The sequence below is a fragment of the Sorex araneus genome, chromosome 5 (genome assembly GCF_027595985.1).
Source record: "Sorex araneus isolate mSorAra2 chromosome 5, mSorAra2.pri, whole genome shotgun sequence".
Lineage (NCBI taxonomy): Eukaryota > Metazoa > Chordata > Mammalia > Eulipotyphla > Soricidae > Sorex > Sorex araneus.
Genome location: NC_073306.1, coordinates 115,854,607 through 115,871,445, shown reverse-complemented (window position 1 = coordinate 115,871,445; position 16,839 = coordinate 115,854,607). Strand labels below are relative to the sequence as shown.

Genomic DNA, 16,839 nt, shown 5'->3' with positions numbered 1-16,839 from the left:
CATTTTAGGGACCTTATGTGCTACTTGGCATAAACGGCAGGAGAAAAACTGCCAATTTCCCATGTTAGGGTGGATCTTACCATACTGAACTGGGATTCCCATAAATGGGATCCCACTGAGAACTCTACATCCGCAAAGTGGGAGGATAGAAATAAAAAGGTTGGAGTAATAGTACTGCGGGTAAGGCACTTGCCTTGCACACCACCAGCCTGGGTTTGATCCCTGGCATCCCATCTAGTACCCAAGCACTGCCAAGGAGTGTTTCCTGAGCACAGAGTCAAGTATAACCCTTGAGCACCACTTGATGCCACACACACACACACACACACACACACACACACACACACATCAAAAGAGTAAGAGAAAAACTGAAAAGAGAAATGGAGATGGACTGTCCTGTTGTGCAAAATTAAAGTGCAGCAGAACAGTGAAAGGGTGCACCTTGGTTTGCTGGCACCTTCGTTGAAGTCCATATGTTACATACAACTGTGCGGCCATACGAGCATACTACCCTGCAAAATTACCGAGACACCATGCAAAGTGTGAGCCAGAAAATAAGGGAAGGCAATCAGAGAACATTTGACTTTCAGACTAGACAGGGAGCTGGAGCAATAATACAGCCTGCTCTGCATGCCATTGACCCAGTTTCAATCCCTGGCGCCCCATTTGGTCCCATGAGCCCCACTGGGGGTGATTCCTGACGGCAGAGTCAGAAGTAAGACCTGAGCACCACCACGTATGGCCCAAAAAAACAACCTCTAAAAGAAATTGTGGGGAAAGGAGAAATAGTATAGTGGGCAAGGCACCGGCCTTGCATATAGCACACCCCTTCAATCCCCATCACCACATACAGTTTCCTGAGACATTCCAGGAGTAATCCCTGAGTGCAGAGCCAGGAGTAAGCACTGAGCATCACCTGTGCGTCCCCAAATTCCCCCAAAATTAAAAATAAATTATGAGGTCTGGGATGACTCAGTGGTAGCGTGCCTTCTTGCAGGCATGAGGCTTCAAGTTATATCTCTTGCTTTCCCACACATGCCAAGTGCCTTCCTGCCATTTCAGATCTCCAACACCACAACAAAGTATGTGACCTCTGATGCACCATAACCAGGTGTCAGCAAGTATCACATTATTCCTCAAGGACCACAGGGTGTGGCTCTAGTGACTCCTGAGCACCACACAGATGCCCAGGTAATCCTCCGCACTGCAGAGCTGGTAATCCCGAACACCATTCTTGAGTTCTGGCATTGAATCATAGGCCAAGTTGGCCAAAAATTTCCAGGAGGGGACCCTGAGCCTCCTGAGGACTGCTTAGGAGAATCCCCTCAAAAGATGGAAAAAAATAGTAAAGAGAACAGCAGGGAAGGGGAGGGGAGCAAAAAGATGGGAGAGAAGGGAGGTGAAGTATAAGATTTAAGGGCCAGAAAGATAGCTCAAGCTGGTAGGTACTTGCCTTGCATGTAGCCAACCTGAGTTCAATCCCTGATACCCCATATGGTTCCCTAACCACCACCAGGATTGATCTGTGAGTGCAGAAATAGGAGTAAACCCTGAGCATCACTAGGTGTGGTCCCACACAAGAGAAAGAAAGTAAAAGTGAGCTATGAGTGCAACTCTAGAAGTAAAACCCTGAGCACCGCTGTGTGTGGTTAAGAATAAAAATAAATGAAAAGAAAAGACATCCCAAGGGGCTGGAGCACATGCTAGGCATGTAGGAGCCTGAGGTTGATGCCTACCGGCCCCCATGTAATGGGGGAAAGGAATCTCAAACAGAACAAAGGGAAAGAAGTACTGATCCTTATTATGGCATGGATGAAATAGAAATGCTATATTAAGTAAAAGAAATCTGGGCACTAAAGGCAAAAAGGTTGGACTGCAGAAAAACTGAGCACTTTTCATGCTGGAAGCCTGAGTGTAATCCCTAGCATACACAAATCCTGAGCATGGAGCCAGCCACGCTCCCAAAGCCACAAATTAAATAAATGAGATAAAAATAATTTTCCAAATGGCAAATTAGGGAGTTGGAGATATAAGAGACATTTGTCTTGTGCACTGTTGACCCCTTTTGTTCTATGACTCTGCAGAGAGCCAAGAGTAAGCCCTGAGTACTACCAGGTGTGGCCCAAAGCCCAAAATTAATACCAATAAAGGCAAATATTATAGTATTCCACCATAGGGCATTTTTATAATGGGCAAATCTATAGAGACAGAGAGTTGAACAGGGCCGAAGGGACCCATGCTTTGAATTTTGCTGACTCAAAGTTCCATCCTGCACTACTTGGTCCTCTAAAAACCACTGGGTATGACTCCCAGAGCACTGCTCAGTGTGGCTCCTGAGTACTGCCTCAGAGTCTGAGCCTGCAGCCTTGTTTCAGGCCGTGTCAGCTCAGAATTGCTGGCAGGGTCACCGAGGCCTCCTGAGCACCACTTAAGAGCCTCACACGTAGCGTAAAAGGTAGAGCTGCAGTTTCCAGGATTTGGGAAGGGGGAGATGGAGAATGTCCCAGAGTTTCCTCTAGCAAGTTCAGGCAGGACTAGCAGCAACCAGGCTCCAACAAGCCTTCAGTCTTCTAGGAGTAGCTTGAGGAAAGCAGTGAAATTTCATCCTCTGCATTTGTGGTGAGCACTAGCGTAGTGCTTACATCACGGTACTTTATTATTTCAGGGTTTTTTTCTGTGTATTGAAAAATACTAGTGGCTGAAGAAATAGCACAGCAGGTAGGAAGTTTTCCTTGCAAGTGGCTGACCTGGGTTCAATCTCCAGTACCTCGTATGGTCCCCTGAGCACCTCCAGGAGTAATTCCTGAGTGCAGAGCAGAAGTAATCCCTGAGCATCCCTGGGTGTGGGTAGGGTACTTTCCTTAAAAGCAGCAGACCTGTGTTCAGTCCCGAGCACCACACAGGGTCCCCAAGCCCCCACCAAGAGTAAGTCCTGAGCAACACCCGATGTGGCCCCAAAACACAAACAAAAAGTGCATATATCTTTCAGGAATCTTCTAATTCAAAAAGTAAAACCTTAATATCTATATCTGTAAACAGATTCAATATATGTGTTGTGTACTTTTAAATTTTTTCACTCCAAAAGAAATGTTTTATTGGGGCTGGAGCGATAGCACAGCGGGTAGGGTGGTTTGCCTTGCATGCGGCCGACCCGGGTTCGATTCCCAGAATCCCATATGGTCCCCTGAGCACCGCTAGGGGTGGTTCCTGAGTGCAGAGCCAGAAGTGACCCTTGTGCATCACCAGGTGTGACCCAAAAAGCACAAAAAAAATAAAGAATAAAGAAAAAAATAAATGTTTTATTATTTGGTGGGGGGGGAGGCACACCTGGTGATGCTCAGGGGTTACTCCTGGCAGTGTTCTGGGGACCAGACGGAAATGCAGTGATTGAACCCAGGTCAGCCACATGCAAGGCGAGCACACTACCTGCTGTACCATCTCTCTGCCCCCAAGAAATCCCTTTTTATCTATAATATTTGGAAAAAAGAGAAAGTAAAAAAGATAACTATAACTGATATTTTAGCTGCAACATCTCCCCTATTAGCATTTTAGTACATGTTCTTCCAATTTTTGTTTGTTTGTTTCGGGTCGCACCTGGCAATACACAGGGCTCAGGAGGCCACACGGGGTGCTGGGGATCAAACCCAGCCTGATTGGCCGTGTGTACAAGCCAGATGCCCCACCCACTGGATTGTTGCTTGGCAGCTTTTCTTGTGGGTTGTGCCCAGAGAGATTATCTGGAGGGATGAAGCTCTGCACTGAGTCACACACATGATGGCTGTAGGGCTCGGGTGGTTACTCATATGTTGGTCAGGGTTGCGCTGAGTGGCTGTGTCATCTGCATACCTTTGCAGTTACAGGGCTCACAAGGGGTCACACCCTTTTGTGGTACTCACACAGACCTGGCTGTGGAGTGACCAGAAATTGCTAGCAGCACCGAGGATCCCAGACCTCAGAGCTGCCGGGGTCACACTCGGCATATGTGGGACACCAAGATTTGAACTTGTGACCAGAAGCTTGCAGAGCAGGTGCTTGAAGCCTCTTGACTCTTTCCCCAGTATATATGAGTAGATACAAATATAAATAATGATATGCATCTATATGGAAAATGGAGGAAAGTATAAAGAATAATAGGACTACAATTATGTGTGCCTAGGTATGATTCAAGTTAATAAGAAAAATGTTGTTTTTTTTTTTATTGGTGGGGGTGCACATCTAACTGTGCTCAGGGGCTACTCTCAGCTCTGTGCTCAGGGAACCATATCGGGGAGAGGGGACACCTGGCTGGTGCCCAGGGCTTACCCAGAGCTCGCTCTTGCAAACCAGGTGCTGTACCCTTTGAGTATTTAATCAGTCCCCTGACATTTCTTTTTGTCTTTCCTTTGTTTGGGGGTCACATCCAGAAGTGCTCAGGGCTGACTCCTTGGCTCCTGGCTCTGTGCTCAGGGATCACTCTAGGCAGGACTCAAGGGACCATTTGGGATGCTGAGGATCAACCTGGGTCAGCTGCATGCAAGGTAAGCACCCTACCTGCTGTACTATCTGTCCAGCCCCAATATTCATTATCATTTTACTACATAGATATCTATCTCTGTATTGAGTTACTATGGCTGCAAAACAGATTACTCTCTGGAGTGTAGCTTAAAATGACAAGCATTTGGTGTCTCATACATATTTCTGAGGACCAGGAATCCGGCAGAATGGAATGGTTCTGCACCCAGTTCTGCTCTCACATCATTGTGAGTGGGAGTTGTGGCAGTCATCTGCAGGTCTGACTGCGGCAGAAGGATTCTCGTGTGACAGGGCCATGTGTGACAGTCACCACACTTGGCCTCTCCTTGGGGCTTCTCCCAACACAGGCAGCTGGCTACCTGGGAGTGAGGGATGAGAGACTGAGTTGGGAGGAAAGTACACTAGCCTTAGAAGTGACACACCATCCCCTGTGTCACTGGCTAACGGTCACCCAGAAAAACCCTACGCTGTGGGTGAGGACATCCCCAGGATATGAATCCCAGGAGCTGGAGCTACTGGGAACTATCTTGGAAGAGTCTAACTAGCACAAAACCCTAAACAGTCTGTTGATTAGTGTGGCCTGTTTTCAAACTCGCTATAAATGGAATCATACAATATTATTCCATAGCAAATTTTTCCATACAATATGTTTCTGAGATTTTTTTTTCCTACTGTATCTTGCTCAATCCTCTTATTTTCTCAGTGTATCATATTGCAATGTATAAACATATCACTACTTGTTTATACATGCTTCTGTTTAATTGCTTTTGCTATAATGGACATGGATAATTTCCAGGTTTTTGATATCACAAATAGTGTTGCTAGAAACATTTGCGTGAGGGTGTTGGGGCCATGCTTGACTGTGCTCAGGGCTTACTCCTTTTGCTATATCTATCTATCTATCTATCTATCTATCTATATATATATATATTTCTTCTGTGGAGGAATCACTCCTGGCAGTACTCCAGAGACCGCATGTGGTGCTGCAGATTGAACGGGGTCACCTGCATGCAAAGCAAGCACCTTAATCCCTGTATTTTCTCTCTGGCCCCTATTCCATATTCTTGAATCAACCTTGATTCCTTTATTAGATCATATTTCGCCCCTTTTATGGAGAGTGAGGGTGAGGAGGGATCTTGGAGGCTCAGGCAGTGCTCAGGGGTTATTCTTGGCTTTTTGATCAGGAGTTACCCCTGGTGGTGCTCAAGGGACCAAAATCGATGCCAGGGATGAAACCAGGGCCATCTGCATCAAGGTAAGCATCCTAACACCTGTCCTATTTGGGGGCCAGAGCAACAGTACAGCAGGTAGGGCATTTGCTTTGCACATGGCCGATCTGGGTTCGATTCCCAGCATCCCATATGGTCCCCCAAGCACTGCCAGGAGTAATTCCTGAATGTAGAGCCAGGAGTAACCCCTTAGCATTGCTGGGTGTGACCCTCTCCCAAAAAAAGTAAAAACAAAACACTGGTACTATTTTTCCAACCCAGATTTTCTTGTTTTTGCTAATCTGTTGGGCATAGAACAGTATCTCAAAGAAGCTTCCATTTGCATTTCTCTGATTACAAGTGAAGTTGAGCATCTTCCCAGATTTATTTGTCACTATCTCTCCATCCTCTTTCATAATTATGTCAGGGTTTTCTGTTTTACCTTTGCCTTTTTATCGTGTTGATTTCCCAGCCTTTTTCACATGCATGGTATTTAGAGTTGAGATCATGTCACACATCTAATTTTGTAATGCTTCTATTTTCACTTAACATTACACCATAAGCATGTCCTCATCATTTAAATCTCGGCAAATGTGTTGTTAAAATAGTGTTTTTCAACTAAAAAAAAATAGTCATATTTGTTTAATACAAAAAAGTATTGAAAGGAAAACAAAGTCATCCACAACTGGACTACTCAGCAAGAATTACCTTTTTGCTCTTGGATATAATTCTATCATCAATATTTTGCATGTAATGTACTTTTTTATAATTTAGAATGATTGTCAGTGTAGTTTTGAAAACTTGTTTTTATAAAGTGTTATGTTTTGAGCATTTTCCCACATTATTCTTCTTCAAATACACTTTTAATGTGTAAATTGAACCCATGTAGACCATCACCCTCCTTCCTAAAGTCAGCATTTAGTTCTCCTCCTCATACTATTAAGCCTTGCATAAACATTTCTGTGAATAAATCTTTGGTGGCATTTCACTTCTCTTCTTAAGTTACATTTCAATCAAAGATCACTTGTCAGTGATCCTTCCAGAGCTATTTTAAAGCTCCTGATAAACACTGCAAAGTTTCTTTCCCCAAAGGCTTTTTAACCATCTTTTTGTTTTGTTTTTATTTTGGTTTTGTTTTGGGGTCACACCCGACAGTGCTCAGGGCTTACTTTTGGCTCTACACTCAGGAATCATTCCTGGTGGTGCTGAGAGGCCATATGGAATTCTAGGAATTGAATCTGGGTCAGTCACATAGAAGGCAAATGCCTGCTACACTGTCTCTCCATCCCTTTTCATGTCCTTCTACTCGAAAGCCTGGTGACTGACGATTCTGTGCCCTGCACACACAGGTGCACGTTTATGTTCATTCTTCTCCAGCATTACTACCCTCTCAGCTACCCCAACATTGTGTGTGTGTATGTTGTGTGTTTGGGGGTTGGGGATAGCCATGTCACACCCAGAGGTGTGCAGGGGCTATTTAAGGCTCAGTGTTCTGGGGGGTATTCCCTGTAGAACATGTGGTCCTGAGGGTCAAACTGTATGCAAAGGCTACCCCGTGGGCCTCCAGCTGCCCTCCAGCCCATCAAACTACCTCTCAGACTCCCAGCCATCCCAGTTTATTTCTAGGACACAGTACAAGTTCTCATGGTAGAGCTCTAAGGTTTCCTCAGGCGGTGCCGAAAATGCCCTCTCCCAGGCAAAATTCTTTTCTTATAACTTTTTTTTTTAATGGCTCATACCTGGAGGTGCTCAGGGTTTATTTCTGGCTCTGCACTCAGAAATTACTCCTGGCGATGCTCAGGGGACCATATGGGATGCTGGGAATCGAACCCAGGTCGGCCGCATGCAAGGCAAACTCCCTACCCCCTGTGCTATCACTCCAACTCTCTTTTCTCCTTTTCAGGGACAGTTCAATAAACCCCTATTTATAGGTAGAGTTGATTTGCCCTCTGCTGAGCTCCAAAAGCACAATATAAATTTGCATAGTGACAATTACTAACTTGATATAATTTAACACCGCAGGATTTGATTTTTTTTATTGTTGTTTGTTTTGTTTTGTTTTTTAAATTCAGGGGCTAGAAAGATAGTACAGTTTGAGTGCTTTTCTTGCATGGTGCTGGCCTCGGGTTTGATTCCCAGCACCTTACGTGGTCCCCTGAGCACTGTCAGGAGTAATTCCTATGCACAGAGTCAGGAATAATCCCTGAGCTTCTCTGGGTGTGGCCCAAAAACAATGACAATAGAAAATTCAGATTATGTATGTTAAGACCCTCCCCTGAGGGGCTGGAGCTATAGTTAAGCGGGTAGGGCATTTGCCTTGCATGCAGCTGACCCAGGTTCGATTCCCAGCATCCCATATGGTCCCCTGAGCACTGATAGGTGTGATTCCTGAGTGCAGAGCCAGGAATAACCCCTGAGTATCGCCAGGTGTATTCGATATACCAAAAACAGTAACAACAAGTCTCACAATGGAGACATTACTGGTGCCTGCTCGAGCAAACGGATGAGCAATGGGATGACAGTGACAGTGACAGATGATGGAACAAGGATTTAAATGTCAACAGTGAAACCAAGTAAAGACTAGATGGAACATTTTATGAGTATGGTTGAGGGGTGGGGGCTTTTAAGGCAGCATTCAGGAAGTTCAGGGCCCCTTTCTGGGATACTCAGGGACCACTAGGGCCACTCCAAGGCCACTCCCTAGATGCTAGGCTGGGGTGGGGCTGGGGGTCCTGTGGTGCTGTGGTTTGAACTCAGGTTCCAGAGTGCAGAAACCATGCTCTCCTGACCATTAATCCATCTCCCTGGCTGAAAACAATTGTTTCTAAGTACTAAACTGGAGAAGATCTTTTGAAGTATGACACACACTACAGATGGCACAAAAGAAAAGATTGATAAATTTTAAAAGTTTTCCCAGCGAGGAGCTGGAGTGATAGCACAGCGGGTAGGACGTTTGCCTTACACAGCCGACCCGGGTTCAAATCCCAGCATCCCATATGGTTCCCTGAGCACCGCCAGGAGTAATTCCTGAGTGCAGAGCCAGGAATAACCCCTGTGCATCGCCAGGTGTGACCCAAAAAGCAAAAAAAAAAAAAAAAAAAGTTTTCCCATGGAATTAAACAGTAAATTGGAAAGAGATTTGCACCCTATATACTTAAAAACAAAACGGATGAAAAATCCACATAAGCTAGGCTGGAGAGATAGAACAGGAGGTAAGGCGCTTGCCTTGACACTGTTTCATCATTGGCAACCCTGGTTTGAATCCCTGACACCATCTGTAATCACCAGAGCACCACCAGGGGTCACTCCCGAGCACAGAGACAGGAATACCCTGAGCACGAAAAATGTGATCCCACTCCCCTCCGGCCCTCCCCCTGGAGAATTTTCTACAAATCAAAGACTAAGTGTATGGTTTGCACATGGGATGATTTGGTCCTTGGCACTACATTAATCCCCTAAGCTTGGAGCCCAGAGCAGCCTCTGAGCACTACTGGGTATGGCCCCACTTTCCAGTGTTTCAGTTCAAGTCCAACTTACTTCCTTGAGTCAAGTTCCCAGTTCCTCTTATGCCAGAGTTACTCTCCCGCACTACTTCCCCTCACACCCTCACATCATTCAGCTTCTGAAGTATGCACAGCATAAACTGTCCCTTCTGTCTCATTGGTCCGAGTAGGCATTTTCTTCCTTTTCTTTTGTCTTTACAGTGCCAGGGATGGCACCATGGCCGCCCACATGTGAGGCATGCACTCTGCCAGTGAGCCAAAGCTTCTACCCTGGTTTTTCTTTCTTTTTTTCTTTTTTTTGGTTTCTGAGTCACATCTTGCTCTGTTCAGGACTTACTCCTGACTGCACTCAGGGATCACTCCTGGTGGTGCTAGGGACCATATGCAGTGCCAGAAGTTGAACCAGGGTTGACTGCATGCTAGGCAAGCATCTTACCCAATGTATTATCGCTCCGGCCCCCATGGCTTTTTCTTATCCTTCAAGACCTATGCCATCTTTACATAGATGATCATCCCTAGGTCAGAGCAATAGCACAGAATTGCTTGACCTTGACCTTGAATTGCATGCAGCCAACCTGGGTTCAATCCTGAGCACCATGTATGGTCTCCCAAACCCTGCCAGGAGTGATCCCTGAGCACAGGATCAAGAGTAAGCCCTGAGCACTGCCGGGGGTGGTCCCAAAACAAAAACAAAAACCAAAGAGACCAACTCTGGTCACTCTACAAAGTTGATGAAAGAAAACCTCTTTCCTTCACTGGATAAGGGGGTAGCATTTGCACTTTTAACTTATTGTGGCTTTTTGGGTTACAGCCGGAAATGTTAAAGAGGTTATTCCTGGCTCTGCACTCAGGAATTACTCCTGATGATGCTCAGGGAACCATATGGGATGCAGGAGATTGAAGCGAGTAAGCTGGTTGCAAGGCAAAGGCTCTCCCCCCTGTACTATAGCTCTGGCCCCAGCATTCACATTTTTGATCACCCAGTCTAAACTAGCACCTTGCCCTTCACCCTCTCTGCAACATCGCTTCTTTGTATTAGCCACTCTTTAGAATAACCTTGTTTGTACATTTTCTTACTTCTCTCTCTCTCTCTCTCTCTCTCTCTCTCTCTCTCTCTCTCTCTCTCTCTCTCTCTTCCTTAATGGAAAAAGGGCCTCACACATAGAAGACAAGTGTTCAGGCATTGAATTGAGTCTATTCCACTAAATCTCCATGAAAGCAGGGCTGTATCTTGTTCCTAACTACTTCCAGCAATCCAAACGATCAGCATGGATTGAATAAATTTATGCTGCATATAGTACGGGCCATACGCAGTTGCATAAATTTTCTGCTCTTAACAATTCTCACAATAACTCCGCGAAGGCAAGTGGGCTTTATCCATTTTACAGTTAAGAACTCTGAGATAGAGAGCAAGTGAACTGCCTACCCCGTTGGAAAAATTGGAAATCTAAGGTTCTTACAAAGCAACGCCTTTACATAAAAGTGAGGAATGGATGAACCGCAGAGCGGAAATGGCAACGTAAACCTCCTCTGGGGTCTGGGGGCAGGTTTTGCATCTCCGATTTCCCCAGCTGTCGCAAGGGGGCGCGCTCTCCCAAGCCTTGACGCCCGTCCTCAAGGCGCGCACTCCCTTTGCGTCTCGGGCTCGCGCGCGCTGCAGCGGCACCGGAAGTGACTGAGCTTGCAAGTTCCCCCGGTCTCTTTCAGGGGAAACTGAGGCCAGCTCGTTCGGAAGAGAGAGCGCGAGCCATCCGTGGGGCAGGCCGGCCGGAGGGCGCGACGCGGAATTCGGCACGAAGAGCCCTCGCGTCTGGAAACCACCTGGCCGATGAAGGGGGGATGTGGCCCCCCACGGCTCGCGGGGCTTGCAGGTGAGAGTACCGCCTCGCCCGTGCGTGGCAGGCGCCGCGCCCAATGGGAGCCCTCGCCGTCCCGCTTCCGTGCCGAGCGGGCTCGCCGATTGGCTGCGCCGGGGCGGGCCGCCGGGGGCGAGACCCCTCCTCCCAGAAAGGTCTAGGGGGCGCCCCTGAGGGAGAAGGGTTGCCTAGCAACGGGGCGGTGGCCCGGCGGGTACCCGGGCTGGCGCGCCGGAGAAGCCGCGAGGCCGCAGCCCACCCACCCCGGGCGTCGGAGAGGTGCAGCCCCCGGGTCCCCAGGCCCTCCCGTGCGCGCCGGGAAGCCGCCTGGGGCCTGCCCCCAGGAAAACGTGGTCTCCGCGGTGGGGGGCCTCGACCCCCCGCCCCCTCCCACCTTGACCCGGGGAGAGGCCCGGCCCTCACCCCCTCTTTGTGCAGGGCGCCGGCGGCCATTGTGTCCGTGCTGGGGAATGGAGGAGCCGGCCGGCCGCCTGCGCCACGGCCAGGGCCTCCGGGGAATTCAGAGAACAGCGGCGGCGTTTCTGGGGTGTCCCCGGCCCGCGGCCTCTCGGAGAGGCCCGGGGATGGCCTTCCCGAAGTCCGACGGCAGGTCCGCCCTCCGCCCCCCAGCGAAACCTTGAGCCCCGTTGCGAAGTGGCTCCCGGGTTTCGGAAGCCTCACCCTGGGCGGGTCCTGCGATTAGCAAAAAAAAAAAAAAAAAAAGGCAGCCCGAAGCAAACAAACAAACAAGCCGGGCCCGGGGCCGCGCCGCCGGCGGGAGCGTTCTCCCGGCTCCCTGTAGGAGGCGGAGAGCCAAGGGGCGTGCAGGAGCGAGGGGGCTGGGCTCCCGGGTGGCAGGGAGGCCGTGGATCCGGGCAATGGAAGAGGAAACCGGCCAGGGGGCCGGCTCCCGAGCTTCGTAATTCCTGTGTCGCCTCCTGGGCTCCCAGCCTGCCGGGTCGCATGATCCCTCCAGCCGGAGTTGCTTTTTTGTGCCAGCCGCCGCAGGCCGGCGGAGTTACCGGCATCCCCTCTGCCACCTCCTTTCCCGACCTAGGATACAAAAGATCTTCCGGGGGCTGCACCTGCCCGCGGTCGCCCGGGACGGCTTTGAATGTAGGTGGTGCGGGGGTGGGGGGAGATTGCGGGGGAGGGGTGCGGTGGGGAGGGGGGTGACTGCGAGGAGAAGGCCAGGAGGAGGCTGGTTTTTTTTTTTTTTTAAAGAAGGCCGGTCGTGATGATTCAGAGCCCGCTGGTGCTTTCAATTTGACTTCATTGAAGGGCTCTGGGAAGCCAGACTCAGACCTTTCAAAGAGCCACAAAGGAACCAGTTCCGGTACCTGAAGGGGGAATGGGATGTTGTAGGGTAAATGGCATGCATATTCATCATTTTTCTTTTCCCCTGAAGCTCTTTCTCTCCCTTCAGAACCTTCTCTTGCCTTTGGATCACAGAAGAGAACCAATAAGCAGATACCAGACTCGGCAAGTGAGCAGGTGTTTTGGACAATGGACTGGTCGAGCCCATCCCTATTATAAAAATGTCTCAGAGTAACCGGGAGCTGGTGGTTGACTTTCTCTCCTACAAGCTTTCCCAGAAAGGATACAGCTGGAGTCAATTTAGTGATGTGGAAGAGAACAGAACTGAGGCCCCCGAAGGGACTGAATCGGAGATGGAGACCCCCAGTGCCATCAATGGCAACCCATCTTGGCACCTGGCGGACAGCCCTGCGTTGAATGGAGCCACCGGCCACAGCAGCAGCAGTTTGGATGCCCGGGAGGTGATCCCCCTGGCAGCAGTAAAGCAAGCGCTGAGGGAGGCGGGTGATGAGTTTGAACTAAGGTACCGGCGGGCATTCAGCGACCTGACCTCCCAGCTCCACATCACCCTAGGGACAGCATATCAGAGTTTTGAGCAGGTAGTGAATGAACTCTTCCGGGATGGGGTGAACTGGGGTCGCATTGTGGCCTTTTTCTCCTTCGGTGGGGCACTGTGCGTGGAGAGCGTAGACAAGGAGATGCAGGTATTGGTGAGTCGGATTGCAACTTGGATGGCCACTTACCTGAATGACCACCTAGAGCCTTGGATCCAGGAGAACGGCGGCTGGGTAAGCGCACCCCTTATTTTGTCTCTTTTCTTTGGCCTCTAGCTTGAGAGATTTCTTTCCCACCCCCTCCCCTGAACACACATACCTTTCTCCATACCTTTGTGGTGCTGGGTAATTATTGGGGATATTGATAGCTAGAGAGATGTGACTGGCCTCATGCCCCGAAGCAGCTGAACTTCTGAAACATAGATGGTCCTAGTTCTTGAAGGACCAGGCATCCTTCCTGTTGTGTGTGTGTTCCAGTTTCTCAGCAGAGGAAAACAGCCCATATGTTCACTTACCTTCGAACCAGGGAGAGCAAGAAGTGGGTCCAGTTTTCCCCTCACACTGGGAAAAAATGGCTCATGATGCAAAGTGGGGTAATTCGTGTAATGCCTGGAGAAGGTAGAGAGCTTCAGTGACCCACAAACCCCTCCATTCTGACTCCCCAGGGATGGCAGTCCTATGTCCAGTCTTTCCTTCCCCAAACCAGGTTTCTTTAGAGAGAATTGGTGTCTGTGGTACTAAAGCAGGCATGGCTAGGCAGGAATAGCTCGATGAATTGGCTTGCTGCGAATTCTGGCTTCAGGGTAGTGTAAGTGGGCCCGGTCTGCTTGTGCTGTGCCCTTGTATTCATTTGCTCTTGAGGGTGCAACCAACTTTCTGTAAGGCTGGATTGTTTGTGGAGAGAGCCCTTGCTGGGTCACACATTAAGCCCCGGGACTTTGCACCTCACTGCCTGGGGTCGGTTGGGGAGCTCCAGCTGTTCTGCCTGTTGCTTTCCGGCCAGGGCCCTGGGGCCTCTTCATCAAGCACTGTTTGTTGGCAAAGCAAGAACCCAGTTGTGGCACCTGGCTCCAGAAACAAACTGACATGGGTGTAAGTTCCAGCCCTGACATTTAACTAGCTGTGCCCTTGTAAGCAAGACCAGTTTACCTGCACCTCTGTTTCATTCACAGGGGAAAAAAAAATGTCCAAGTTCTCTGAGCCTTGCAGAGTATTGTAAATCTTGGAGATAACATGGACACAGTGCAAACTAACTCTGCCACTAGAATAAGTTTGCTGTAGTCGTCGTTACCGGTCCCAGACACACTGTGGGTCCGGGGAGTCAAGCCTCATTTCTTTCCCAGTGTGGGAGAATTCTGCCCATCACTAATTGGAATTATTTACCCTTGGTCACTATAGGCAATTTTTGCTCTTCTGCAGTGAACTCAGTCGTATTTCCTCCTTATCACCCTGCTTAAACGGGAGGTGCAGGGCTTATGAGAGGTGTTCTGTTTCTCAATGCCCAGAAGAAATGAACAGGCTGTAGAAAATAAGTCATCTATTGAAGGAGCTGAGATGGAAGGGGCCATGCACCATGGACTCAGGAATGGCAGGAATGCAGTTATCCATAGGCTGGGCCTAGGGCGTGGCAGGCACTTCAGTTCAAACCACTGAGCTAGTTTGTCCTGGGACTCCACCCCCTGCCTTATTTCCCATTTCTTTGCAACTTCATCAGGTCTTCCCTGCTGCCAGAACTTGTAGGAGTCAGAGGGGTCAAGTCAATAGAGGTCAGATGACTGGGGAGGTAGAGGTGGAGGGCTCTCAAGCTAAGGCTGACCAGACTTGAAAGTCATTCTGTAAATGAACTCCCTGGGGGAATAAATGATTAAATAGTTCCTGTAGGTTTGTGCCGTGACCTCTCTTATTCCCTCCTGCTTTGAATCTCTTTGGGGGCAAATATTTGTTCAGCTGATTACAGGAGGGACAGGATTCCAGGGCTTCAGACACACCCTCTAAGGCATCTCCAAGTAGTCTTGGGCCATTTGCCCACTTTGCCTGACTATTGTCTTTGGCCAGTGGTCATGATATCAAAGTGGTTGTTGCCAGCTATTAGCAAAAGGCAGTCTGAGAGAGGTGCCTGGTCTGCCAACCAGCCTCTGCAGAGGGCGGTACCCAGACTAGAGGCTTGCCAGCCACTTGGTATTGTGTGTGGAAAGCGGTTTCTGACACAGGGAAGCTTGGCAACGTCTTCAGATTGCCATGAGATTGAAATTCCATCTTCTGTGTCTTTGCCGAAGAATTATCTGAGCCCGTTGGACAACATACCATATGTTACTTCCTCTTGGTGAACAGAGGGGATGTGTGCAGAAGAGCCAGTTATGTTAGAACCATTTCTGGGCTAACATTCTCCCTGAAGCCAGGAGGTAAAAGACATTTGACCCGGGATCCTTTGGGTAGCGGTGACCTGCCCACTTCCTTTTCAGGTGCCATCCTTTTTGAGCTGCACACAAACTGGCGACTGCAGTGATATCTCCTAACCTTCCTGGAGGCTGTGCTCGGGGATCGATGAGTGTAGGAGTTATGAGCCATCCCACCCTAGGGAATGCTCTAAATTTAGCATCCCAGTAGGAAAGGGAAAGGAAATTAGCTTTTATGGAGTACATCTTAGATGTTAGGCATTGTGTTAGGTCTTTTATTTAAGCAGACAAAATTTATTTGCACATCTAACTAGGAGGCAGGCGCTGTGCTAGATGCTAGCCATAAGCCAGACGTGGTGTCTTCCTTCACAGAAGTGACTTGCTGCTTCCTGTCTTCCACACATATTCCAACAGTAGATTCCCAGTTGACAAGTGAAACTCCTAGTAGCTAAGTGGCTGACCCCCAGGGGTCCCTCAGCCTATAATGAAGTGAGAATTTATGTCTAGATTGGCCTACCTCAAAGCCTATACTCTTTCCATTAGTATCAGATTGTCCTAGGAGGAATAAAGTGACCTTGACATATGGGCATGGAAAGCCAGGGATGCTCTACGACCAAGTAGGACATGACTGTGGAGTTGCCCCCTCTGGGCTATGGTCCTGGCATTGTTCCGGTAGTTTTGCAGGAAGAACTGTACCTTTGCCACCGGTAGCAGGTTTCCAAAGATGTGTGGACAGCCCCTGAATCTGATTCTGGCAAAACTCAAGTTGGTACCAGGGTTTTGCACAGTCATAGTAGGCTTTTTGCTAGGGCTTATTTATTATTTTTTAAATTTTAATTGTTAATAACCCTCTCAGGTCTTACCAGTAGGTGAGGATGGCGTGCACGTGGGAAGAGGTAGCCTGACCCAGGTATGCCTACTTCACCGTAGGTGGTGCCCCCAGGACTGGAGTTCCATACTCAGAGCCACGCTGCCGCCTGCCTGGAGTCACCTGGTGACATGCTGGACCTGTTTCTCTCTTGTCAGTCCGTCTTTCCACCTATAAAGTGGAATAATGGCAGCTGGCTGCCATGGCTGAACTCTAGTAAAGGATCTAGAACAAAAACTCTTCTTGTGCCTTAATTGTAGGGTGCAGCTACCTCTTTCAATAAATGAGCGACCTGCCTCTGGAAACTGAACTTTGCCCCCAGAGTATCTCGAGAAACCAGGCTTCTAAGATAGTCACCTCGAGTGGTGTCTGATGTACCCTCCCCCACTGGGAGAGAGTGATTCTGGGGCTTTCCAGTGTGAATGTGGACAATCATGGGGCAAGGGCCCAGGTTGGCCAAGCCATTGGGAATAACTGCCCCCGGGAACCCCCCCGAGTTTGGTGGAAACACCATGGTTGAGAGCAATGAAGAGAAAATATAAATTTCCAGCTTGCACGGCTCTCTGGTCTTCTAGTTTCTGTTGGTTTCATTCTGCCTACTCTGGCACCTTGGGTATGGAGATGT

The 16,839-nt window shown here is 48.9% G+C and overlaps 1 protein-coding gene across 4 annotated transcripts in view; it reads left to right on the top strand.

The window, feature by feature from the left end:
- Positions 1-10,884: 10,884 nt before the first annotated feature.
- BCL2L1 (BCL2 like 1) overlaps positions 10,885-16,839 on the top strand; it is a 53,494-nt gene continuing 47,539 nt past the window's right edge. Inside the window, exons 1-2 of one of the 4 annotated variants that reach the window (XM_055138195.1) lie at positions 10,885-11,094; positions 12,506-13,184. In XM_055138195.1, coding sequence (XP_054994170.1) covers positions 12,618-13,184 — 567 coding nt within the window. In that variant the 5' untranslated portion in view covers positions 10,885-11,094; positions 12,506-12,617. Of the gene's footprint in view, positions 11,095-11,730; positions 12,196-12,487; positions 13,185-16,839 lie in introns of those variants that run through there. The other 3 variants (XM_055138193.1, XM_055138194.1, XM_055138192.1) reach the window with 3 other exon arrangements.